We start from the raw sequence: 25965 nt of genomic DNA on the forward strand, positions 1-25965 counted from the left end.
GATTGTGTGTTTGTTTGGTTTCCAAGGAGTTTTTCATTGTGATGATGTTGGACGTTGGAAGGTGTGTGGTGGCAGAGAAAGTGCAAACACAAGACCTGATGGATGTGTATCGTCTAAAGCAAGTGTGTGTTTTGTTAGTGGACTTTTAACCCTCAGTGACCTGTGTTCATCAAGTGTTCATCAAGTGTTCATCAAGTGTTCATCAAGTGTTCATCCAAAATAAATAGAAATAAGCAAAGTACATGAAAGCATCTGAGTCCATTTAGAGCAAATTATGATAAGAATATTTTATTATAATAAGCATTAAATATTTGGACACATTGTTGCAAGTTCATTACTGAGTAACTGAGAAAAGTACACGAATCCTGTACTGGAGTAAAAGTGAAGATAGTGCTGGTAAAATATTATTTCAGTAAGTGTTAACACCCAGGTTTACATTTCTGCTTGAGCAAAAGTACTCACCTTCAGACTTCAGTATTAAAAGTACTGAGCTTTTCACAGTAGTCTTTAGGTCAAAGTAAAACTCTCTCTCTCTCTCTCTCTCTCTCTCTCTCTCTCTTTCTTTCTTTTCTGGTCTTCTCTGCTACATTAAACGAGTATAAATTATATCGCAATTATACAGAACAGCCAGCAGGTGGCGATATTACGCCCCCGGAGTACCAGGACATGCAGTTCCTTGAATGTCCACTGGGGGGCTTGAATAGTAAGTCAGTCCTCTTTAGGCCCCATGTTCTAATGTTCAACTCTACAGCAGAAATAAACGTTTACAGCCTGGCACAAAATAATAAAACAAACAAACCGGTTTTGGTCTCCATCGCTAGGTTTTACGTTCATCACGACGATTTTTTATTATGTAACTAACTCATCAGTTAAAATTATATTAAGCCAAAAACTTATGCATAATTAGGGGTGTGGCTAATTTGAGTGACAGCTACAGAGTACGTGTCAAACCACTGTGCATCACTTTAGAAAACTGGAACCGGTGTAGTTTAACTGAGCAGAATAAATGGAGAAGTTGATGTGGGAGTGTGTAAGGTACAGATGATGGAGCTCTATCTAACGCATTAGCATATAAATTAGCATTAGCCACTGCAGCATTTTAGCTAAGCCTGTGGGTGGTAAGTTTGAGCTAAATTTGCTAGACGGGTTGAAACAGCAGTCAGGCTCCGTTCGCTCTGACCGTTTGTCCATTTAGGGATTAACGGGGGTTTAGGCGGAGACGACCAGAGTCCCACAGCTGAGCTTCAGACCGAAGCGTTTGCATCTGAGCAGTTGAGAGTTGAGGGCCTTGTTCAGGGGCCCAGCAGGGTTCGTGTGGTGGTGCTGGGGTGTGAGCCTGGGACTTTCACATCAGTAGTTTAAGGAAAATGTTGTAAATACAAGTTGTGTGTGTGTGTGTGTAAAGTCTCACCTGAACACACATCTTCTGATTAAATCGAGTTTTAAAGCGAGCTTGAAGAGTTTTTTCTTCTTTATTCCTGTTTGATTTTAAACTGCTGATGTGAAGTGAAGGACAGAATAATTCCTCTAAAACACATCTGTGAGCCACTTCTGTCCGAAAACTGCTGCTTTTAATTAATCAATCTGTCCTGCAGGTTTTTATATTATTATTATTATTATTATTATTATTAATAATAATAATAATATTTAATAATAATAATAAGTTTATATTCCAAAAGCCCATTTCAACCCGAACACAGACGCTCGGGTGTCGTCGTGTCAGGAATGAGCCACAATATCTAGAAAAAAACTACACTGCGTTCCAAATTATTCTGCATATGATATCTTTCTCTCATTTTCATAATCAGTCAATGCAAATGACAGTCAGTATAATTTTCTAGTCATCAACTATAAGAGTATATATTTTTAATTTTATTGAACAAACCTCCTAATGATGACAATATTTATTAAAAAAAAACGCACTGTTCCAAATTATTATGCACAATAGAGTTAAAACATTTTATAGGTTGTAAAGAACTGAAAATGGGCTTTTGTTGAATTTGCAGCATTATGAGGTCATATTTACTGAAATTAAAAGCTATTTCAATCAAAAACATCCTAACAGACATGTTACATCTTAACATAGGACCCCTTCTTTAAAATCACCTTCACAATTCTTGCATCCATTGAACACGTGAGTTTTTGGACAGTTTCTGCTTGAATTTCTTTGCAGGATGTCAGAATAGCCTCCCAGAGCTGCTGTTTTGAATCAAACCGCCTCCCACCCTCATAGATCTTTTGAGGATTCTCCGAAGGTTCTCGTTAGGGTTGAGGTCAGGGGAGGATGGTGGCCACACCATGAGTTCCTCATCTTTTATTCCCATAGCAGCCAATGACACAGAGGTATTCTTTGGAGCATGAGATGGTGCATTGTCGTGCATGAAGATGATTTTGCTACGGAAGGCACGGTTCTTCTTTTTGTACCATGGAAGAAAGTGGTCAGTCAATATACTTTGCCGAGGTCATTTTCACACCTTCAGGGACCCTACAGGGGCCTACCAGCTCTCTCCCTATGATACCAGGCCAAAATATGACTCTGGCACCTCCTTGTTGACGTCGCATCCTTGTTGGGACATGGTGGCCATCCACCAACCATCTACTTCATCCATCTGGACCATCCAGGGTTGCACGACACTCATCAGTAAACAAGACTGTTTAAAAACTTTTCTTCATGTATGTCTAGACCCACTGAAACCATTTCACAACTCCAAGCCTCTGAAGGATCCTACACCTTGAGGTTCGCTGGACTCCAGAGGCTCCAGCAGCTTTAAATACCTGTTTGCTGCTTTGTAATGGCATTTCAGCAGCTGCTCTCTTAATCCGATGAACTTCTCTTACAGAAACCTTCCTCATTCTGCCTCTATCAGCACGAACCTGTCTGTGATCTGAATCAGCCACAAATGTCTTCTCAGGACGATGATCAGGCTCAAGTTTTCATGAAATATCTAATGTTTTTATACCTTGTCCAAGACATTGCACTATTTGACGCTTTTCGGCAGCAGAGATCCTTTTCCTTTCTCATATCGCTTGAAACCTGTGGCCTGTTTAATAATGTGGAACAACCTTCATCAGTACTTTTCCTTTAATTGGGCTCATCTGGGGAAATAATTATCCCACGTGTCTGAGATTCATTTCAGTGACCCAAAGAGCCCCAAGACACAACACCATGAGTTTAATTTAAAAACTAAACATTTAATGTTTATGACACTTATATCCAATTTGCATAATAATTTGGAACGCAGTGTAGTAATGAAAATATAAAATAAAGTATTTGTTTCTCATGCTTACTTATTTTAGATTTAGTTCACACCTCAATTAAAGACGAGCTTCATGATTTATTCAGTAAATGTATTTATTTTTTGCTGTAATTAAATTTTTCACTGAAAAACACATTGATGAAAACACACACACACACACACACACACTCCAGCAGCACTCAGTATGAAGTGCACTGTTCAGTCCGTTCACTTTTTCACGAGTCGTGCATCTGTGTTCAGCGTTCACACACCTTTCATTTACGTCTCACTACACACCAAATCATGCATCTTCACGGATTTTCAGTGAGTGTGAAGTGTTGAGTGTGAAGTGTTGAGTGTGAAGTGTTCACGTGGTGTTGAATAAAATCACAGCAGCGAGAGGAGTGATGTATAAATACATAAATAAAAGAAATACAAAACACTGCACAGGCATGAAGCGTAAAGCGCTGCGCTGATGTGTTAGATGACTAGAGTTAGCCTCACACTCTCTCTCACACACACACACACACACACACTTGTTATTTTACAAAATTAGAAGTCGTCTAACATTAACCTGTTAGAATGAGTTAATACAGTGACACTCGCAGAGGTGCTCATGGTGACGTTAGCATGGCCAGCGTTAGCGTTAATCAGAAAGCTGCAGCTAATCCAGCGATGAGCCTGACGATGATTTCACCGCTAATACAAACGCACGTGCTGTAGCATTGAAGATACACAAGAATTCATCGTAAGGTGAGAATGTAACATGTAAAAGGATGGAGGGCCGCGTCGGTGCGACGGTCTTTGTGCTTTGTCCGTCACCGTCGTCCCGAAAAGCAGAGAGACGCTCTCTCGGATCCGGGCGCGGTCAGTCTGAGCTCACACAGAGTTAAAGCAGGACGCCTGCAGGTCACTGTGGTCATTCTTAGAGATTTAGGACGTCCTCTCACACGTCCTCTCGTCTCCAGACCGACCGTCTTACTCGCACGCCAGTTTGCTGTCGAAGCTGGACAGAGCGATGGCGAAGGCCTGCAGCGCGCACATGGGGTAGTTATAGTCCATGGTGAAGACGTCCTCGGCCACTCGGCCGAACTGCATCACGATATAATCCGCTGGACACACAGAGGACAGGCGCTTTATTAGACAGCAGTTCGTGTTAGTGCTAAATATTAAGCCCTGATTTACTAATTAATATAAATAAAGACCGGAGCGCCGTGCGTACGGAGATGTTTAAAAAGGACAAAAATAAATTCCTTAAATTAAGTTGTGAAGATCATTTTAGTTGCAGCTCCGAGGTGAAGCTAACTGTTAATCTGACGCACCAGCGTGTGAGAGTGTTTTATTCCACCAGAATTTTTTGCTGAAGGTTTTGTAAATCTGGTGGATAATGTTAGCTTGTTTTGGCTAATGCTAACGTTTACACACGGCGTTTCTGACGTCACTGTAAAATCTGCTTTAAATAAAGACACACTGGAGACGCGACCCTGAATAACACACCTTCACACGCTGGTGCGGCAGATTAACAGTTAGTTTCACCTTCGAGCTGCAACTAAAATCCCAAAAAATTTTATATAATTTCTTGCAAAAGTATTTATACCCCCTTAAATTATACCCCTTAAATTTTTCCACACTTTGTCACATTACAACCACAAAATGATCTAAAATGAGAAATGACTGGCAAGTGTGGAAAAGTTAAAGGGGTGTGAATAATTTTGCAAGCCACTGTAAATCAAACATAAGATATTTGATATTTACTGTATCAAAAGTCTAACCAGACCTTTAATTTATTTAGGAGAAAATCTCCGACTGTGGAGACGCGTGTAAATGATTCATACTCATGAGTTACTGATGTAGAAATAATTCAAGTAAAATAAAGTGTGTTTACAATAAAAACTAAACTGATATGAAACATCAAAGCAACGGAGTTAATGGCGGTTTATTCACATCTGAATTTACTGCAGAAGATAAAAGGAGAGGGGTGGGGCTAACCATTCTGGGTGGAGCCAATTGTTTAGTGTGGAGCTAATCTTACACATTATTATTAATAATTTTATTATTATTATTATTATTGTTGTTGTTGTTGTTGTTATTATTGTTGTTGTTGTTGCAGTTGTTAGTATTATTATTATTATTATTATTGTTGTTGTTGCGGTTGTTATTATTATTATTATTATTATTATTGTTGTTGTTGCGGTTGTTATTATTATTATTATTATTATTGTTGTTGTTGTTGTTGTTATTATTGTTGTTGTTGTTGCAGTTGTTAGTATTATTACAGTTTTGAAAGTTTCAATCAGCTTGAAGTTTGTATTATAATCCTGAAGACACTTAAAGAACTTCTGAGAGCTGAGAATCTTCCTGTGTGTGTGTGTGTGTGTGTGTGTGTGTGTGTGTGTGTGTGTGTGACAGTGTGATTTCTGCCAGTGATGTCACTAAACCTGATGAGGTGAAGTGCGAGACGCTGGAGTGTAAATTAATATAAACGTTAACGAAGGCAGCTGGTGAACTCAAAGTTCCTGACTGTAATTTTAGCTGGAAGACTCACGGTCGTTGTCATGGATGATCTGGAAGTTCTTCACCGAGGCCTGAGTGACCCGGCCGTGGAAGTTCAGCACGTACGACTGAGTGTCATCATTCCACACCGGCGTCTTGTTGTGGAGCTCGATCACGCTCTCCGTGCTCTTATTCTGCCAGCGAGCCAACAGCGTTTCGTGCTCCTGCAGTAAACAGATGTGAGACAGATGTGAGTGAGACATGAAAAACAGATGTGAGACAAATGCAGGACAGATGTGAGATGGGTGTGAGACAGACATGCCATGGATGTGAGACAGACATGAGACTGTGAGACCGACATGAGACAGACATGAGACAGACATGAGACAGATGTCAGATAGATGTTAGGCAGTTGAGATGGAACTGTAACAGATAGGAGACATCCATTGGACAGATATAAGGCAGACAAAGCAGACAGATGTAGAGGTAGACGGTTTTCCACCAGGTCAGGCAGTCACTCACATTTCGAGGTCTAATGCAGACTCTTTCATGATCCATGTTCATTCCTGGAATAATGACGCTCATCTTACGAGGACCTTTAAACCCTAAAACATTGGTCTCCTGAAGAAAGGGAACAAAAGGAATCCAGCTCATCACATCACCCCGCTTCACCCCGCCCTTACCACACAACGCCCCGCCCCGCCCCGCCCCGCCCCGCCCCGCCCCGCCTTGCCAGGACCCTTCAACTAACACAACTGCAATTTTCTGTTCATTCAGATTTCCACTGCTGTCATATCAGGAGTCACCTGCAGGGGTCTCACTGCTTCACCACACTGCCTTTACACTCAGTGTACTTACATACTGTGTGTGTGTGTGTGTGTGTGTGTGTGTGTTAGTTATTACACACAGTCATTATTAACACTCTTGAAAAAATTGGTAATGAAATCTAAATGATAAAGTAAATGCGCTGCGTGTAATCTGGAGCTTTAACGTGATGATGAACAGAGACGCTGTGTTTTACTCTAGACACCCGTGTGTTAAAGCACATCACCGGTACAGGTTATATAAAAGTGCTTTTTCCACACAGTGATGGATATTTACTGTATATTTAGATGGTGATACCTGACACCTATATAAAATAGAGAACATTAAAAAAAACACTAAACAAAGTCTTACCGGGTTTTTAACGTTTAATCTGTTTCTTAACACACACAGATTCATCATGTTAAATGGTGTAGGTGGATTCACTCACGTAGCAGATAGCCGCTAGCTCCTGCCGCAGGTTACTGGCCTCCGAGCCCGACGTGCTCTTCACCGGGTTCGTCCCGCTGTCGTAAACTGTAAACTTGGTGCCCATGAGGTTCGACCTGAGGATCAGATAAAGAGCAGAACATCAGGACGATTCTCCAGTTCTCTGTGATTTTAACCTCGTTTCTCCTTTAGAGGAAAAAAAACCCTTATGGAGCTGAAAATGAAGGTTCTAATTAGGCTACTTTTAAAAATAACACACTTTTCTTCGAGGTGTGAATCCTTAATAAGATCAGTGTGATGATGCGATGCTTCATATCCGTATGAAACACGGCGGCTGTAAATGAGACACGTCTCGTCTGAACCACATCCAGGAATAGGAGATGTTCTGTAGTAAAGATCAGCGTGATCACCTGAACACCAATCCATCCCATAATAACACACACACGCAGGCGCTTTATCGTGATTTTATCCTGGTTTTTACTTTAAGAACATGAACAGAACGATCAGACGCTGCTTTCACGCTCCACTGTTTATATCTCAAGGTCCTGATAAACTTCTCATTTGAAACTAATAAATAAAGCGATTGTTTATTATTTTATAATAAAATGTTACATGTTTAAAATGCTCATGAAACGACTGATCACATCGGCACCTTCATTAACACACCAGCAAACGTCACGATCATGAAATACTGCATGTGAGTGTATATGCATCAAGTGCTACTTCTATTTATTTATCTGTCTGCATGTCTGTCTGTCTGTCTGTCTGTCTGCATGTCTGTCTGTCTGTCTGTCTGTCTGTCTGCATGCCTGTCTGTCTGTCTGCATGTCTGTCTGCATGCCTGTCTGCATGCCTGTCTGTCTGTCTGCATGTCTGTCTGTCTGTCTGTCTGCATGTCTGTCTGTCTGTCTGTCTGCATGTCTGTCTGTCTGTCTGTCTGCATGTCTGTCTGTCTGTCTGTCTGCATGTCTGTCTGTCTGTCTGTCTGTCTGTCTGTCTGTCTGTCTGTCTGCATGTCTGTCTGTCTGTCTGTCTGTCTGTCTGTCTGTCTGTCTGTCTGCATGCCTGTCTGTCTGTCTGCATGTCTGTCTGCATGCCTGTCTGCATGTCTGTCTGCATGCCTGTCTGCATGCCTGTCTGTCTGTCTGCATGTCTGTCTGTCTGTCTGTCTGCATGTCCGTCTGTCTGTCTGCATGTCTGTCTGTCTGTCTGCATGTCTCCACAGACACTGTGTGAAAGCTGACTCTTTTTATTTAAAGAAATTCAGTCTCAATTCATCTAAAAATGTTTTTTTAAATCAATAAAAATATAATCGCACACTGCTACACGACTTTATTACTATTCAGATGATAACGCTTCACTGAGCATTTCTATTAAAGTAACAAACCAGTTGTATTTATTTATGTATTTGTTTCTGTGTTTATTAGTTTAACAGCTGCTGTGACTCAGTGAGTCGCTCGAGGCCCTTTAAAGGAGTCGGATTTAAAAGAACACATTAAAGGTCACGAGCCACAGCACGAAGGTCGACTGTCCATCTTAATCCACAGCCGCGATCACAGAGAGACATCGCTCAGAGACGGAGAGCAGAGCAATGAAAGACCAGGGACGGAGTTAAACAGCGTAATGATGAAGAGACCTGCAGCGGGTCGAGGTTGTGTTTACGGAAACGAATCAGTCCCTTATTCGAGCCTCAGACAATCAACAGAATCTCAAAAACCAGAAGAGAGAGAGAGAGTGTGCGTGTGTGTGTGTGTGTGTGTGTGTGTGTGACAGTCCAGGTGTACTGTGTAAACAGCATTCAGGTGACCTTGAGTGTGAGTGTGTGTGTGATGTCAGCCATGTTGGGATGCCGTGTTGGATTTCGGGAAACGAGGTTGACGTGACACCTTCTGACGGCGTGAAGGACGAAGCTGACGTGCCGTGGTCCCGGGTGAGAGTGTGTACTGTACTGTTCTTTAAATGAATGGAGGAGGAGCGCTCTAAAGTCTTTAATCACGTTTAAAAACATAACCGCGTGTTTGACTTACTCTGGTTAGATGGAGGGAATGTTGTACTTATCCGTAGATTCTGCTCCACGTTAGTAAATATGGACAAACATTCACATTTACACTTGATGGGAATTCTCTGGCCATGTCACATGATAGACAGAGGCGTCTCCATGGCAACATCGACAGCATCAGTCGGAATGAGCGGCTGTGCAGGACGAGCAGTGAGTCAGCGCGTCTCGTTCGCGTCTCTATCGGCACTGATTCACAAAAACAGACGGAAAACAAAGTCTTCCTTCTGCGTCGCCTCATCATGCTAGCTAACGAGGCGCACTGATTAGCATGACATCCGCAGCTGTGAATAATAAAAAGCTTTCTAAGTTTTTAAAGTGTGCTTTATTCTCCTTATAATTTCTGCATTGTCATGTTATAAACACGCCCACATTTCCATATATGGTCTTATGGTCACCCAGTCAGAGCTGTTGTGCAGGTTCTGTTAGCAGTGCTCATCCTGTATGGTTCTAGTTTCTACTGTAGTGTGTTTTGTGAGTTCTGGTTTTGCTTTCTGTCGATCTGTTTGTGATCCACGTCTCAGGAACCTCCACAAGACCAACATGCTCTCACACCCTGAGGTTCTCTCTCTCTCTCTCGATGTGTTTAAATCGGTTCTTTAAACCTGCCTGAGTTTCCCGATGAAGCTCTCGCCGCCTCTCGATAGGTCGGTGGGATCGATGGAGATCAGGTAGTTGGATGTTTTGCTCTTCTTTCTCTTTCTCCCAGCTAGAAGGAACATCTGGAACAAGGAGTGATGGAGTGAAGTAATGAACCACAGAACATCGTCAGAAACATTAGACAGATCAAACGTGGTAATGCTAACAGGTCAACGTTATGGATGTTGAATAGTTTTGATATACTGACGTTTCTCCAACACAAACCACATGACATTAGAACAATGTTGAACAGATGACGACGCTACAACTATATTTATTTCACATTTCCCAGCTGAAATACAGTATCTTCTTAAAAGTCTCATACCGATAGTTTCATGGTAATACTTTAGCAAGAAAATTCAACTCAAGACATGTCTGAGTGTGTGTGTACAGGAGACACGGGTCTGTGTTCAATAATGAGAGCGCTCATAAAAAACATATATATATATATATATATATATATATATATACATATAACACTTTGTTACAAACATAAGGGCTCACAGATGTGGATGCAGTCGGACGTTGTGTGAACCAACAAACCGAATACCATCAGCGGTCAGGTTCAATCATTCTTCACACGCTAAACTCTCCAGAACATCAGGGGGAGGTTTTCAGACAACTAATGAATATTAATGAACTTTAGGAATCTGCTTCAAGATTTAATAAATAAATAATAAATATATTTAATAAATAATAAAGCATTTATAAAAGTTTGTCACATGAACATTTTCCTGCTTCAATTTAAACCTAAGTCATCTCTGTCTGGCTCATTTTTCATTTTTGCAGCAAAACCATTTCTCAAGACAAATTTGATCTCATGGCTGGTAATCAGCGTCTCTGACTCTTGATCTAAAAATGAGAAAAGAAGTGTTTCTATTTCTGTCCAGACGTGTAATTACAGGAACACAACAGTGCTGTAGCCTTCAAACCCAATAAACCCAAAGCTCTTTGATCGGAAGCAGAATCGATAGGGTTAGTGCGCGACTTTACTGACCTTCTTGCCGTCTTCTCTTTCAAGATGGAGGTAGTAGGTGGGGTACATGCCCCGGTCCATTCCTTTCTTGTCTCGTGTGATCCTGCATTTGATGGTCACGCCCTGCGGTGCCGGTCTCAAGGTGAACTCCTCCAGATCGCCCACGTCCACGCACGGCTCGCTGGCCACCGGGGTCGAGGCTGAAGCTGCTTCCTGATAGATTGGAGTGTAGGCCGCTTTATATTTAATACATATTACACTCAAGGTCGTGCTGTTGTACTGGAGTATCAGTCGTAGGCACAAGGGCGGAGCCCGAGTACTGAAGATATCACAGCCGTGCTGATATTCAGTACAACAGCACGACCTCGAGTGTGCTTTTATACAACAGTTCCACAAACACCATTTATTATTAACAGATTGTGATTTGTTTCTTTATTTAACCAGTTACTTTGCCCCGCCCACACACATCCTTCAGGGCCTGGGGCGGAGCTGACGACTGAACAGTCCTGAGAAGCTTACAAGATTTACTTTATATTTTCACCTCTGGGTGCTGGGGTCGAATCCCAAATAGCCTTAAATGGAAAGCTAGTGAATTTTATAGGGTGTACAATCCCTTGTTCCTCACACCAAGTAGTGCCCTTGATCAGGGGTAAGAGAGGGAGGCTTTGTAGCCATAAATTGAACGACGCGGACGGTTCAGAGGTGATTCTATCCAGAATCAGATTAAAACAGATTAATCTGGTCCAAAGTGAGTGCAGAAGGCAGAGGAGGAGACACGGCGGTACTCAGTGTGACATTTTTAGCCATGGAGCTGAATCCAGGGCAGATTTTCAGCATCGGAGGAAGTGCAGAAGACAGAAATGTGAACATTTGTGACTAGAAGAAGGAGAAGTGACGTCTACAGTGGAGAGGATCTGTCTGTCATCTAATATACACACACACACACACTTGGTCGTCCCATAATCCTTTAAAATGTAAAAACTACACGTCTTCCGTCTTTACACAGACCTCCATCTGTGCCTCATAAGAGGACGAGAAGAAAACAGAGGAGAAAAACTCAAACGAGGACGTCTTAAACTCAGAGCTGCAGTTTAACTCGAGCAGAGTCAACACGCGCTGTGATTAAACTTACACACACACACACACACACACACGAGCTGGGTAAGGAGATCTGTGGTGTGCGGTACCTTGCTGGACTTCTTGCTGGTGGCCGAGCCTGGTCTGGTGTTGCTGTTGAGTTGAGAAGAGCTCGAGCTCACTTCATCATCATCATCATCTTCCTCCTCATCAAAATTCATGCTGCTGGAGATTCCTGTAGAAACAGCGAGACGTCCTCGTGTTACTGAACATCAACTTCACAAACCTGCAAACCTGATACACACAGGATAATCTTTAAAACCAACACCCTGATGATTCTCTGCTTCTGCGCGACAAAACGTGCAGAAACCGCCGCTGTGCGTCACAGGAATGAGGGACGAGGGTTTGTGCAGTAACGTCACCTCCGGTACAGCGTGCGTTTGTGAGGTGTTACTGTGAGGATTTCATGATGCTTCGCTCATTTATTTTAATACTTTTAGCCATTTTAGTTCATGGTCTTGTTTTTAAACCTCTCACTGATTCCTGCAGGTGTTTAAACTCTCCAGGGTTCTCAGCGTCTCAGCACGCGCTCAGTCCTGTACCTTTCTTGAGCATGGTGACCCGCAGGTCCTGCTTGCTCTGAGCCTGAGACACGGCTTTGCTCTGGACCTCGGTGTCGCTGTCCGGTCCTGAGGAATGTCCCACTGTGAGAATCTGGATTTGGCCGCTGAGGTCCTGAGCATCGTCCTGGAACGCGGCTGATCCGTGAGATCCTGCAGAACGACCACAACATGATGGTCAGCCTCTGGGCCTGAGCCGCTCTCGGTACTCACTTAGCACAAACACACAAACGCACAGGTACGCACGCATGGTTTCATGCATCACCACATGCTGAGACACATGCACAAAAAAAAGCTCTGATTACTGCAGTGCGTCTCTGACCTCCACACTGATCTTCCTCTCCGCATCCCGAGCGCTTCAAATGCTAATGCGCTCTCAGATAATCGCTTACCGCGTTCCTGTGAGGTTCTCGCGTCAGCACGGATTTTTCCTCAATTAGTCTACACGCAGCAGAGAAACGCTCTGTCCCTGATGTTCCTGTCCAGCAGTTGTCCGAGCACCTCACACCTCAATTACGCCTCCAGTCAAGTCATTACATGTTAAAAGAGCAGGTCTGGCTCTGGTTCAGTGACACGCGGAGCAGACAAGCGCGGGCTCAGCCTGGAGGACGTCTTACTTCAAACGTAGTGATGTGATTGTGGGATAATTGGTGTGACATTTCGGGAACAATTACCACCAACACGGCTGCTGTTCCTGAGAGAAGATCTAACAACGGGCAAAAACAACAACTCGATTTAATGAGACACGCACGAGTCCAGTACAAATTATGATTCTGATTAAAAACAGAGGAAGAGAAGAAAAGATGCGGACGAGACGGGAGGAGAGGCGTCCGAAAACCTGAATCCGAAAACCCATGTCTGGAAAAAGTGTCTGATTTAATGACTTAAGTGTTTTACTAATTTGTTCTTATACCATATATCTGAACACACACACACACACACACACACAGTTTAACAAGCTAATAATTTTGTAAATCAAATATTTCATTACTGTTATGTAAAAAAGAAAGTAAACCCTCCTTCAGTTTTGTTTGATTTATCAGTTTATATTATGTAGCTTTATTTCTTTGAACGTAAACCAACATTCAGGAAACAGGCGAGTAAAAATAAGTACACCCCAATAATTCAGTATGAGGTTAGGACTTGACCATATGAAGACCTTTATTTTTTCTTCTGTACCAGTTCCAGACTTACGCTGCATGAAAAGTTGCATGGAAATATTTAAATCTCATTCCTATTAATCACCGTGTTTAAACGTTTAAATTCATTTGGATGTTAAAAAGCCACATTTCTCATTTTTACCATCAGGACTCGCAAATAAAGCAGGTTTGGGGCGGAGCTACAGTACGTACGAGCTCAGACTGTGATGACGCTAAATAAAATAAATGATGTGCAACTCCAAGACATTTAGTCATGAAATCCATTTAGCATGCTAAGCTAAATAGCTAAAGTAATTAATACACACTATACCCATGTGGCAGTTGTCATGGTAACGATGAAAGGATTAAATAAATAGAAAATTCAGGAAATCTTACTCAGGTGACTAATGTCAACTAACTTATTAGCATTTAGCTATGTGGCTAACTAAGTTAATAAATGTTATTCGACTGTTAGCATTTAGCAGTGGCTGTGTTTTACACCTAAATCGATCCACCCTGTATGAGGATTAAACTCTAGAGACGTTTCTAGTCCACATTCAGTGTCGTTTCTTGGGCTGAAAATAACGTTTTCTACTTACAGCGGCTTTTTGCTAATGGTTTAAATGAACAGATTTGCAGATTTACAGATAAAACAGATCTGTGGTTAAGGAACGTCATGAGTAAAGGAAGTGGAGAGATGATGATCAGACATGAGAAAAAGAGGAAAAGGAGAAGTATGTAAAAGAGAACAGAAGGTTCTATCCCGTCGGTATATAATTCCCTACAGGTGTGTGTAACTCCACATCGACGCCCATCGTGGGATGAGACGGAACAAAAAGACCTAAATGAGCTGAAATAACAGAAGAGAGACATGAAACACTGCTGGTATCAAAACTCCATCATAATGCTGAGAAACACTTCCATTAATAAGATCAGACACACACACACACACACACACACACACACAGTCTATAGTGTGATTGGAGAGTGATGTAACACATTCACCCTGACATTTCACACACTGTGTTAAAACAGTGCAGAGGCAAAACGTGTGTGTTGTTCATTAACACCCCGAGTTTGAGAGCGTTAAGTAAGAAGTTGATGAGACGCTGCTGTAATCATCTCATAAACTCAGTAAACAACACCGAGTACACCGAGTCCTCGTCTCCCGCCTGCTGCGCTTTAAAGTCACTTCGCTGATATTTTGATCTTTTCTAAAGACAAGAACCCGACAGGAACCAGAGCACAAACACATCATCGCTTCCTGATCAGAAACAAACAGACGCGGACAATCCAGGAAATCAGATTCATTCAAACAAACAGAAAAGACACCTGATGTTTATGAATCCACAAAATCCCAATGTGTGGCAAGCTAACGCACCGGTCACGTCTCACACACACACACAGACACACACACACACGCTCCAGCTGACCTTTGTGCTTGCCCTTTTTCTCCTTCTTGGCGCTGCCTGTTTGTGGGGTCGACGAGAGCGGCTTGGACTTTTTGGCTGAGCGAGGAACCTGAACCTCCACTACAGCCTTGTCCTCCTCCTGCTCAGCCTCTTGTACTACACACAGAAGGTGACGAGAGAGAGGGACACGAAGACGAGGAACAGTGCAGTCAGTGTGGACATGAAGAGGACGTTTACCAAAAACACAGTTTCAGTTAAATTGTCAAATATACAAATGAGCATCAAAAAACACTCTTTACAGTATGTTGACTCCAATACTGTCGGCTTTTGCTGGTTTGCTTGTTGTTCAGCTTTTTTAATTATTTATTAAAGATCAACTGCTGCTGGATTACAAGCTGAAGATAAAGACGGAGATCAGGAGCTGAAGAGGAACCGTCGTGTTTAGAGACGCGGCTCTGTGAGCGTAGCGAGTAAGGATCGTCCTCCCTGTACGGACCTGTCAGATGTGTGTGTGTGTGTGTGTGTGAACAGAAGCTTTGCACGTTAATATTACCATCCCTGAGGAATTTAATGAGGTGATTTTGTTCACAAATAAAATCCACAGGAGCTCAAAACTTTCAGCATCACAGCTACAGTCTGAACAAAGAGTCTCCCACTCGCTCCACTGTCTCTCACTGTCTCCCACTCGCTCCACTGTCTCTCTCTGTCTCTCACTGTCTCTCTCTGTCTCCCACTGTCTCACATCTCTGAACAATGTTCAATCTAAGACGTGAGACAGGAAGACGTGAGACAGGGAGACGTGAGACAGGGAGACGTGAGACAGGGAGACGTTCCAGCCGTACGTCTCATATGTAGTTTAGACGACTCACTGCGTACAGAAGATAAAATTCCTCCTCATCCCTTCGGCTGCTGCTGTTTTCTTGCCAGTTTACATTTACACTTATTTTAATAAATTTAAATATGTAATGAATGAGGCAGCATTGTGAACACACACACACACACACAATGTGTGTAACAGTGTGTGATTTATTCCTCGGTGTCACATGATGTTATTTCACGCTGGTCTGAGAGCCGCTTCCCAGCCCGTAGGGTTTGGACGGTCTGGACTCTGGACTCAGGAACGGAGAGGAACCTGAAACACTTCCTACCGTGGAACACGGTGCTGCTGTTGCTGCTGAGATACGACTCGACGAGCGGCGCCTGCTCCTCACACTGTCGGGTTCTGCGGGTCCGAGAGCGCCCGTCCAGGTTCGACTGCACCATCAGGGGCTCCTGACGTTTCTTCTTCTGCTTCTGCTCTAAAAGAGCTCGCTAGAACACACACACACATCTCAGTACACTTCACACACACACACACATTCACGTACTCCTTTCCATTCAGGGGTGTGACAGTAAGGAGGAGCATACGCCACTGAGACATGAGCCGTCACCCTTGGCTTGCTCATCAGAGACATTTCATTCATCATTCATTCATCTCATTATTATCTAGACACATTTTTCTCACACATACACACTTCCAAATATTTTCTTTTCTTTTCTAAAAAAAAAATAATAATTCTTTAATTTTTTGTGAAGCTGCTTTGAGACAATGACCAATTGTTAAAGCGCTATATAAATAAAATTGAATTGAATTGTATGAGCCTAAGACACTGAGACACTGAGACGAGACACTGAGACGAGACACTGCAATACTTCACTCAGTTGTTGCTTATAATAACAGGACATTTCTGTCAGTCAGTGTGGAACCGGACACACACACACACACACACACAGAGGGAGGAGGTGAGTCACAGGTCATCGGTCCCGAGGTCTCACCTGTCTGTCGAGTTTCTGCTGTCGCAGGTTACTGCACTCATCATCCAGGGTGCTGCGCAGGGACAGAGAGACACAAGACATTGTATTTTACTCAATACCTCAGAACTTTATTTCATTTCCCTCAGAGATCCTGAGCTGATTGAAAGTCACGTGAAGTCTCGACTCTGCCGTGAAGAAGAACACGGAGAAGCGGTAGAGCGCTGCGGTAAGAGACGCTGCCTCCGTGCCACGCTTCTGGAACCTCAATGGCATGTTACAGAGGAGATAAAAGGTTCCTGATGGTTCCTGGTGGTCCTGCACTTATCACTAATCACAGTGTTAATGACCCTGAGCTCCTCGTATTAAACCCACTGAGATCCAGCAACTCTGAGGCCGGCTGAAGCTTCTGGCTTTCATTCACACAGTGGTGTGTGTGTGTGTGTGTGTGTGTGTGTGTGTGTGTGTGTGTTACAATGACCTGCTGCTGTGTTAACGATACAAGTCACTTTAGGTTCTCTTTCAGGTCCTGTAGGAGCCTGTATACTAATACTGTAGTGGTGTTAATTCTGAACCTGAATGGTCCTCAAGTCTGGTCCAGGAGCAACTGTACATCAGTGGAACAGGTACTTCCTGTCCTTTAATCTCAGTGGAACAGGTACTTCCTGTCCTTTAATCTCTGTGGAACAGGTACTTCCTGTCCTTTAATCTCTGTGGAACAGGTACTTCCTGTCCTTTGATCTCTGTGGAACAGGTACTTCCTGTCCTTTGATCTCTGTGGAACAGGTACTTCCTGTCCTTTGATCTCTGTGGAACGGTACTTCCTGTCTTTTGATCTTTGTGGAATGGTACTTCCTGTCTTTTGATCTTTGTGGAACGGTACTTCCTGTCTTTTGATCTTTGTGGAACGGTACTTCCTGTCCTTTAATCTCAGTGGAACAGGTACTTCCTGTCCTTTAATCTCTGTGGAACAGGTACTTCCTGTCCTTTAATCTCTGTGGAACAGGTACTTCCTGTCCTTTGATCTCTGTGGAACAGGTACTTCCTGTCCTTTGATCTCTGTGGAACAGGTACTTCCTGTCCTTTGATCTCTGTGGAACGGTACTTCCTGTCTTTTGATCTTTGTGGAATGGTACTTCCTGTCTTTTGATCTTTGTGGAACGGTACTTCCTGTCTTTTGATCTTTGTGGAACGGTACTTCCTGTCCTTTAATCTCAGTGGAACAGGTACTTCCTGTCTTTTGATCTCAGTGGAATGGTACTTCCTGTCTTTTGATCTTTGTGGAACGGTACTTCCTGTCCTTTAATCTCAGTGGAACAGGTACTTCCTGTCTTTTGATCTCAGTGGAATGGTACTTCCTGTCCTTTAATCTCAGTGGAACAGGTACTTCCTGTCCTTTGATCTCTGTGGAACAGGTACTTCCTGTCCTTTGATCTCTGTGGAACAGGTACTTCCTGTCCTTTGATCTCTGTGGAACAGGTACTTCCTGTTCTTTGATCTCTGTGGAACAGGTACTTCCTGTCCTTTGATCTCTGTGGCACAGGTACTTCCTGTCCTTTAATCTCAGTGGAACAGTACTTCCTGTCCTTTGATCTCAGTGGAACAGGTACTTCCTGTCCTTTAATCTCAGTGGAACAGGTACTTCCTGTCCTTTAATCTCAGTGGAACAGGTACTTCCTGTCCTTTAATCTCTGTGGAACAGTACTTCCTGTCCTTTGATCTCAGTGGAACAGGTACTTCCTGTCTTTTGATCTTTGTGGAACGGTACTTCCTGTCTTTTGATCTTTGTGGAACGGTACTTCCTGTCCTTTAATCTCAGTGGAACAGGTACTTCCTGTCTTTTGATCTCAGTGGAATGGTACTTCCTGTCTTCTCCTACATTATAGCAGCTAGAACTACACCTGACTGTTACAAAGCGCTGTCTCCACTCCTTCTGTAAGTGTTTGGGTAAACACTACTGAGAAAACAAATGAACAGCTTCTGACCAATCAGGATCCAGACTTTACTAAACCCAGCTGAATATTATTGGTATATTTTATAAACTGCACCAGTGTGTGGAGTTACAGGAGATGTGACGTTTCCCATTCCCACGTCCTGTTGTGTGTGTGTGCATGTGCGCTTAATCCCTGACGGATCTCAGATGAGACCTCAATCATTCATCTCATTCCTCTGGCAGGTTAAACACCAGGATCAGGAGTGACACCACCAGGAGCTCCAGAAGAGCTTCAACATCTCGCTCTCACTGCGGTCAAGTCCACTTCTGTCTGCAAAAACCTCATCTCCTTCCCTAATCAAGCCATCTCATTTCACACACACACACACACACACACACACACACACACACACACACACACACACACACACAGCACATTCATCAGTCAGGAGTGTTTGTTCGCATCAACTAGAAAATAATGACATAAACTGATTTGCTGTAATGAGGGTCAACATCTCATTATATAACACAGCAAAGATGAATTGGTGCACACACACACACACACACACACACACTCTCAGCATGAGTTTCAGACTGAGTGATGTGTCAGTGTGATGAGCATTGTGTGTGTGTGTGTGTGTGTGTGTGTGTGTGTGTGTGTGTGTGCTCATTCTCTTTATCTCTTTCAGTCGAAGCTTTTCCTCCGCATGTGGTTTTTGTCACATTCTCTCTTTAGGGAACACAAAACTCCCGAAACTGACAAACACTGAAATGTAGAAAAAACACACAGAGGGAAGAGATTCATCCGTTGGTGTGATTTCAGGATCTCAGTGACGACGCCACCCTTCGTTTGAGTCTCAGCTTCAGCCGAGGCGATGATTCTGTCTCACGCACGGAGTGAGTGTGTGTGTGTGTGTGTGTGTGTGTGTGTGTGGATTCACTTTGTGTAATAGTACAGTAATAATAATAATAATAATAATAATAATAAATTTGAGACCATCCAACACAGTGATGTTCCTGCCGGTCACATGATCTCAGCAGGACTTTAGTATTACTGTAGATTCAGGATGTGTTTCACTGCTCTGTAATTTAAGCCTCATTTGTCACATGAACATTACAGCACAGAGAAATCCTTTATTCCTCACATATCCTAGCTTTGGTACGTGGCTGGGGTCAGAGTGCACGATCAGACATGATACAGAGTCCCCTGGGGCAGACGGGGTTAAGGGCCTCGCTCAGGGGCCCAACAGTGGCACCCTGGTGGAGTTGGGGCTCAAACCGCCGACTCTCAGCTCGGAAACTCAGGGCCTCATCCCGCTGAGCGACCCCTGCCCCGGAAACCGCGGGAATAAACAGGCTGCACAGATTCCACATCAAGCGATGACGAGCCTGTGCTGATTCAACTGAATAGGAAATATTTTTAAAAACACCCTTAAGTGTGCACACCAGCTGCACCGTGATTGGTCAGAGGCGTTCCTGTCACAGGCAAAAAAAGAAATGATCTTTTCACACAGTGAAACTCCACCGTTGATGTGAAATGTTCAATCAGGAAGTTACGGGTTTGAAAATTATTATTGACTGATCTGGTGTGTGAGGAACGAACTGCTGTGGAGCCCACGCGAGTGAGTGTAGGATGTGCTGTCGCCCTCACTGTACTCACACACACCGAGTCTCAGACTGAGGAACCGTGTGAGAACCTCAAAGCAAAGAACTCCTCCATCACTGTCCTTCTGGTGGGGGTTCTAAATTGAAGCTTTAATGGTTCTCCAGAGGCTCAAACCAAAAACACAAAAGGCCAACACAGAGAGACTGAGGAGGAGCTTCTTCCTGCAGGTGATAAGGTCTCTCAACCACACCACCATGCAGAACTAACACACTCTTTTCACAATCAATCAGTCAATCAATCAATCTTTATACATCCATGGACACTATGGACAATTCCACGCACATCTACAGTACCTTCACATCTACACTACATGTTTACGTTTACATTCTGGACCATTGCACAAAGACACTTTAATAATGGCACCTTAATAAGACACTTTTTGTCTATGCATATTTGCACACCATCTTCCAAAAAACCTCAAAATTTGTTAAATGTTCTTGTACAGTATATTTATATTTTTAGTTCTATTTTTAACCTAGTTCAATTAAATTTTTCCATCATATTTCTTTTATTTATATTTATTTCTTATTATAAGCTTTAATTCTCTTTTTAAGGTCACTGGCGGTCGTGTAAGCATTTCACTACATATCGTCCTGTATGATTGTGTATGTGACAAATCAAATTTGAATTTGAACACTTGATTTTTACTTTTTTGTTGCTTTTTATCTCCTAAAATGGTTCCAGTCTGATGAGGAAACACTCAGCTGTCTACAGCATTCATCATCACGTCATGCATCATTTCTACAGAAACTAGAAGCATTTTTACACCACAAAGCTCTTTATAAAGGCCTCCTTATGTTCTACTCTTAAACACAGATCCTGAGCTTCTAGTTAAAGCAAAACTCTCTGGTGTTAACTTCTCCAAACAATAGAACCTCTGAGGATTCCTCCAGAGAGAGAGAACTGAAGAACTCCTCAAGGTTCTTAATGAGAGATTCTTATCTGCTACAGGTCAGTAGTTCTCCATGCTGAGTTCTGTTTCCTCATCAGCTGAGAGATCAGTAACACACAGTACGGTTTACTCCAGCAGTTGGAGCTCTGATCTCATATGATGACCAGCCTGAAGAACAGGACCATGGCTGATGTGTACACACTGCTACAACGAGTTGTGTGTGTGTGTGTGTGTGTGTGTGTGTGTGTGTGTGTGTGTGTGTGTGTGTGTGTGTGTGTTTTTCATACACTCTCATTTAAACTAAAAGCGGTGTGAGCCAGATCTGCACCAGGTTCCACCGAGACTTTTTCCTAATAAAGCTCCGTCTGCTCAGATCATATGCTCTAACAATCTGATACTAAACATTCACGCCGCCCACTTCACACTCGTCTGATCAGCTGTGGGTGGAAACCACATGGTCACTGACAGGACCGCGCCGGGCTCGGAAAGGACGCTATGAGCTTTATACACTTTATACACTTCTACACATCATTCACTCGTGTTTGTATCAAAGCCTCGTTAAGAAGGAATGCGAGTCGAGACTAAAATGACGAGTGAGACAGGAACGAGACCAGGGGGAGACCCGAGTCCGGCCCGCGCTCCGACACTAAGGTGTATTTGTGTACTGGTGTGGTCTCGACCCAACATGTGGGTCGTGACATTTCTGCTGGATTAAGCAACACCTTCACAGGACTCAGGCAGCCAGCGCGTCAGCGTCGTCTCTGCACTCAGGGGCTACAGGGTGTGTGTGTGTGTGTGTGTGTGTGTGTGAGCTCTCAATGAAATCACACACACTTTACTAACTATACAATCTACAGCAGGTACAGATGAGTGTTTCCACTGGTTTAATCCCAGAGCAGGTGAATAAACCCTCCACGCGTCTCTCCGAGACCGGCTACGGTCGAGCGCTACCGAGTTCTGAGCTGCTTCCAGATTCAGAGAACTTTATTAACACCAGGCGAGAATTACTGAACAGAATAGAAGAAGATGAAATACGTTGAAGCCTCGTTATTACGCTTTATAATTCCTCATGCAAAGAGCCAGATGTGCAGTTATAGTGACTTTACTATATTAAAGTTTACACATTGTAAAGTGTTTTTTCATGGAGATGATTTATGGTCTCGAGGAGAAACCCTGTTTTGTGACTTCAAGGATCAGAACTCGCTTATTTACTGTAATGATCATACAGACGGCGTTAAGCTTTTATAGTTTCTACACTCTTATTTCTGTGTTATTTATGATTAAAGATGGTGTAAAGTGTTCTGAGATTTTGCACTCCAGGTAAAAAATGCTTTAACGAGTTATTGATCTGATAAAGATCTTAAAGCTCTCTCTCAGTTCCAGTGTAACAGGTTTGTCATAAACACGTTTATATATATATATATTTGTACAGTATATTTTAAAGCATGTTTATTTTAAGGTGTAAGTCGGACTTACTCAACCCTGTTCTGCAGAAACTTTCCTAGAAACTGGAGACTGAAGCTGACGTGCAGAAATGAGATGCGTGAAACTACAAGCTGACCTCGAGTCAGTTTCACAAATCTTTACCCTCCAGAGAGAGGTGATCGGTGGTGATCAGAGGTGATCGGTGGTGATCGGATGTGATCGATGGTGATGGGAGGTGATCGGTGGTGATCGATGGTGATGGGAGGTGATCGGTGGTGATCAGATGTGATCGGTGGTGATGGGAGGTGATCGGTGGTGATGGGAGGTGATCGGTGGTGATGAGATGTGATCGGTGGTGATCAGATGTGATCGGTGGTGATGGGAGGTGATCGGTGGTGATGGGAGGTGATCGGTGGTGATGGGAGGTGATCGGTGGTGATCGATGGTGATGGGAGGTGATGGGAGGTGATCGGTGGTGATGGGAGGTGATCGGTGGTGATCGATGGTGATGGGAGGTGATCGGTGGTGATCAGATGTGATCGATGGTGATGGGAGGTGATCGGTGGTGATCGATGGTGATGGGAGGTAAGTGCGAGTCAGATAAAGGATCTGATCTGAGAGCAGTGACGGATCTGAAACTGTGCAAAAGGCTGAGGATTAACAGCTGAGTCTAATGTGGAGTGTACTGTACACACTGACCCGAGAGCAGATCTTTCTCAAATGCTGAGAAACTGCGCACACACACACACACACACACACACAGGATTAGCAGCTGGGGGTAAGTTTTATCAAACAAGCCCCGTAACTGGAGCAGGATCTCATCTCACTTTGGAAGCACAGGTTGCTGAGCAGATCTCAGTTTCATAACTCTTTTCTTTTGTCTTTTTTTTTTTGTCTTTTCTTCGAGCTGCACTCCACCCCTGTGAGATTCTGTGAGTGTTCTCAAGCCTACACAGCGGCTCCAAAAATAGTGCTTTTATTTTTTATTTTTTTGTAGCGAAGAGACGAGAGAATAAAAAGCCCAAATTAACACTGGAGATGTTGTTCTGAACAGGACACGTGCAGGACCGAGCGGTTCATACAGAACAGAGGACAAGCCCTCGCTCCCTGATGCAATCTTTCAATAAACAAGTGATGGCAAATGAACTGTGTAACTTATAGCAACCAGGAGCCAATGAGAGGCGAGGAAGCGGTGCAGCCATGGCGATGAGGTTCTCCTGGAAGCAGCAGCAGCAGCAGCAGCAGTCGGAGCCGCGGCTTTTCAGACTCGCACGGAGAACAGACACAGATCTGTGTTTCACCCACAGAGAGACAGAAAGTGCCAATCAACTCCGACATCATAAACTACGCCGAGTGCAGTGTGTGGATCAGGACGGAGTGGGAGAAGAAATGAACCTTAAACCTTCTGAAAAAATCATGAAGGATTCACACCTCACATGCATGAACAGTGCACAAATAATTTTGGTGCTTAAATGATTTCAGTGATTAAATTTCTGAACTACGGAGCTGAAAGTTCATGAAGGATTCGGTTCCGAGTCGAGGAATAAAACAAATCCAACAGAAAAGTGCGACAAAATTACAGCTGCTTTAACTACCAGCGTTTCCACCAAAAACACACAAGATAAAGCTCTGCTGAAACGCCATGTGGTCTAAATCCATCTCTCTCTCACACACACACACACACACACACACACACATTAATCAGCACATTAGATATCACAGCGGAGCGGCTCGTCCACACTGCAGCTCTGGAGGCCACGGTACCTGTAGGGAATCCAGTCGGCCGAGTGTTTGGAGCTCATATCTCACACTGTCGAGGAGCCGCTGGGTGAAACGTGGGAGCGCTGAAGCAGAGAGACGCACGACAGCCGGGGAGACGGAGAACGAGACGGACGATCATTGTCTGGTTTCTCCTACGGCACTGACGCTAATCTTCAGCCTGCGTCGTTCTGCAGCCGGAGCTCAGCACTCGCTTCAGCGCTCCTCGGTCTCTCTGTGCAGATCCCTCTCTTCCCTAACCGTCTCTCTCTCTCTCTCTTTTCCTCACACTGTCTTGCTCTCCCTTTCTCTCTGGCTCACACACTCACACTCCACTACGCAGCTGCCTTCTGCTCTCTCTCTCTCTCTCTCTCTCTATCGCGCTTTCTTTCTCCGTCTGCTTGTTGGGTGCTTTGATGTCAACTGTCCTTCAATCAACTCTCTCTCTCTCTCTCTCTCTCTCACACACACACACACACACACACACAGGCTCACATGCTGTGTGATTTATTCAGGCTCTCGTGCAGTGCAAGTCGAATTAGCACAAAGAGACACGAAGTGCAGCTTCAACCGTCTATGATTTAAGCCGAGTGCAAACGAAAGAAACATCATTACTGAACTATTTACACTCCTCTGTCTCTCTCCGTCTCTCTCTCCGTCTCTCTCTGTCTCTCTCTGTCTCTCTCTCTGTCTCTCTCTCTGTCTTTCTCTCCGTCTCTCTCTCCGTCTCTCCATCTCTCTCTCTGTCTCTCTCTCTGTCTCTCTCTGTCTCTCTCTGTCTCTCTCTATCTCTCTCCGTCTCTCTCTGTCTTTCTCTCCGTCTCTCTCTCCGTCTCTCTCTGTGTCTCTCTCTGTCTCTCTCTGTCTCTCTCTGTCTCTCTCTCTGTCTCTCTCTCTGTCTTTCTCTCCGTCTCTCTCTCCGTCTCTCTCTGTGTCTCTCTGTCCCTCTCTGTCTCTCTCTATCTCTCTCCGTCTCTCTCTGTCTTTCTCTCCGTCTCTCTCTCCGTCTCTCTCTGTGTCTCTCTGTCCCTCTCTGTCTCTCTCTATCTCTCTCCGTCTCTCTCGGTGTCTCTCTGTCCCTCTCTATCTCTCTCTGTCTCTCTCTCTGTCTCCCTCTGTGTCTCCCTCTGTGTCTCCCTCTGTCTCTCCCTCTGTGTCCTTCTGTGTCTCCCTCTGTGTCTCCCTCTGTGTCTCTCTCTGTCTCCCTCTGTGTCTCTCTCTGTCTCCCTCTCTATCTCTCTCTGTCTCTCTCTCCGTCTCTCTCCGTGTCTCTCTGTCTCTCTCCGTCTCTCTCCGTCTCTCTCCGTCTCTCTCTCTGTCTCTCTCTGTCTCCCTGAGATACACAATCTCACCCTAATAACTAATGAAATGCAGCAAACTAACACAAGAGTTGACAATGAACTAAAAACACCGTGTTAATCCCACACACTGCTGAGCTCTGGACTCTGATTGGTCAGGAGGTGTTGATTAACACCTGATTTAATTTGTACACCTTTAGCTATGGCTACACTCTGTGGTGTCCAGTTCATGTGTGTAAACGATGTCTGGTGCTCCCAGAGCCGCTCTCTCACACTCTGAGTGCTGGAATATGACGCGTCCCA

The 25965-nt window shown here is 43.8% G+C and overlaps 1 protein-coding gene across 3 annotated transcripts in view; it reads right to left on the reverse strand.

Annotated features, from left to right (window-relative positions):
• Positions 1–3368: 3368 nt before the first annotated feature.
• The window catches only part of tub (TUB bipartite transcription factor), a 43208-nt gene continuing 20611 nt past the window's right edge, over positions 3369–25965 (reverse strand). The window contains exons 1-12 of one of the 3 annotated variants that reach the window (XM_053513412.1): positions 24371–24706; positions 16715–16766; positions 16048–16210; positions 14921–15055; positions 12331–12501; positions 11839–11963; positions 10673–10864; positions 9646–9758; positions 6982–7096; positions 6252–6350; positions 5782–5953; positions 3369–4348 (exon numbers count right to left, since the gene is read on the reverse strand). In XM_053513412.1, coding sequence (XP_053369387.1) covers positions 4215–4348; positions 5782–5953; positions 6252–6350; positions 6982–7096; positions 9646–9758; positions 10673–10864; positions 11839–11963; positions 12331–12501; positions 14921–15055; positions 16048–16210; positions 16715–16766; positions 24371–24408 — 1509 coding nt within the window. In that variant the 5' untranslated portion in view covers positions 24409–24706 and the 3' untranslated portion in view covers positions 3369–4214. Of the gene's footprint in view, positions 4349–5781; positions 5954–6251; positions 6351–6981; positions 7097–9645; positions 9759–10672; positions 10865–11838; positions 11964–12330; positions 12502–14920; positions 15056–16047; positions 16211–16714; positions 16767–24370; positions 24707–25965 lie in introns of those variants that run through there. The other 2 variants (XM_053513411.1, XM_053513413.1) reach the window with 2 other exon arrangements.

The sequence above is a fragment of the Clarias gariepinus genome, chromosome 15, assembly GCF_024256425.1.
Source record: "Clarias gariepinus isolate MV-2021 ecotype Netherlands chromosome 15, CGAR_prim_01v2, whole genome shotgun sequence".
Taxonomy (NCBI): Eukaryota; Metazoa; Chordata; class Actinopteri; order Siluriformes; family Clariidae; genus Clarias; species Clarias gariepinus.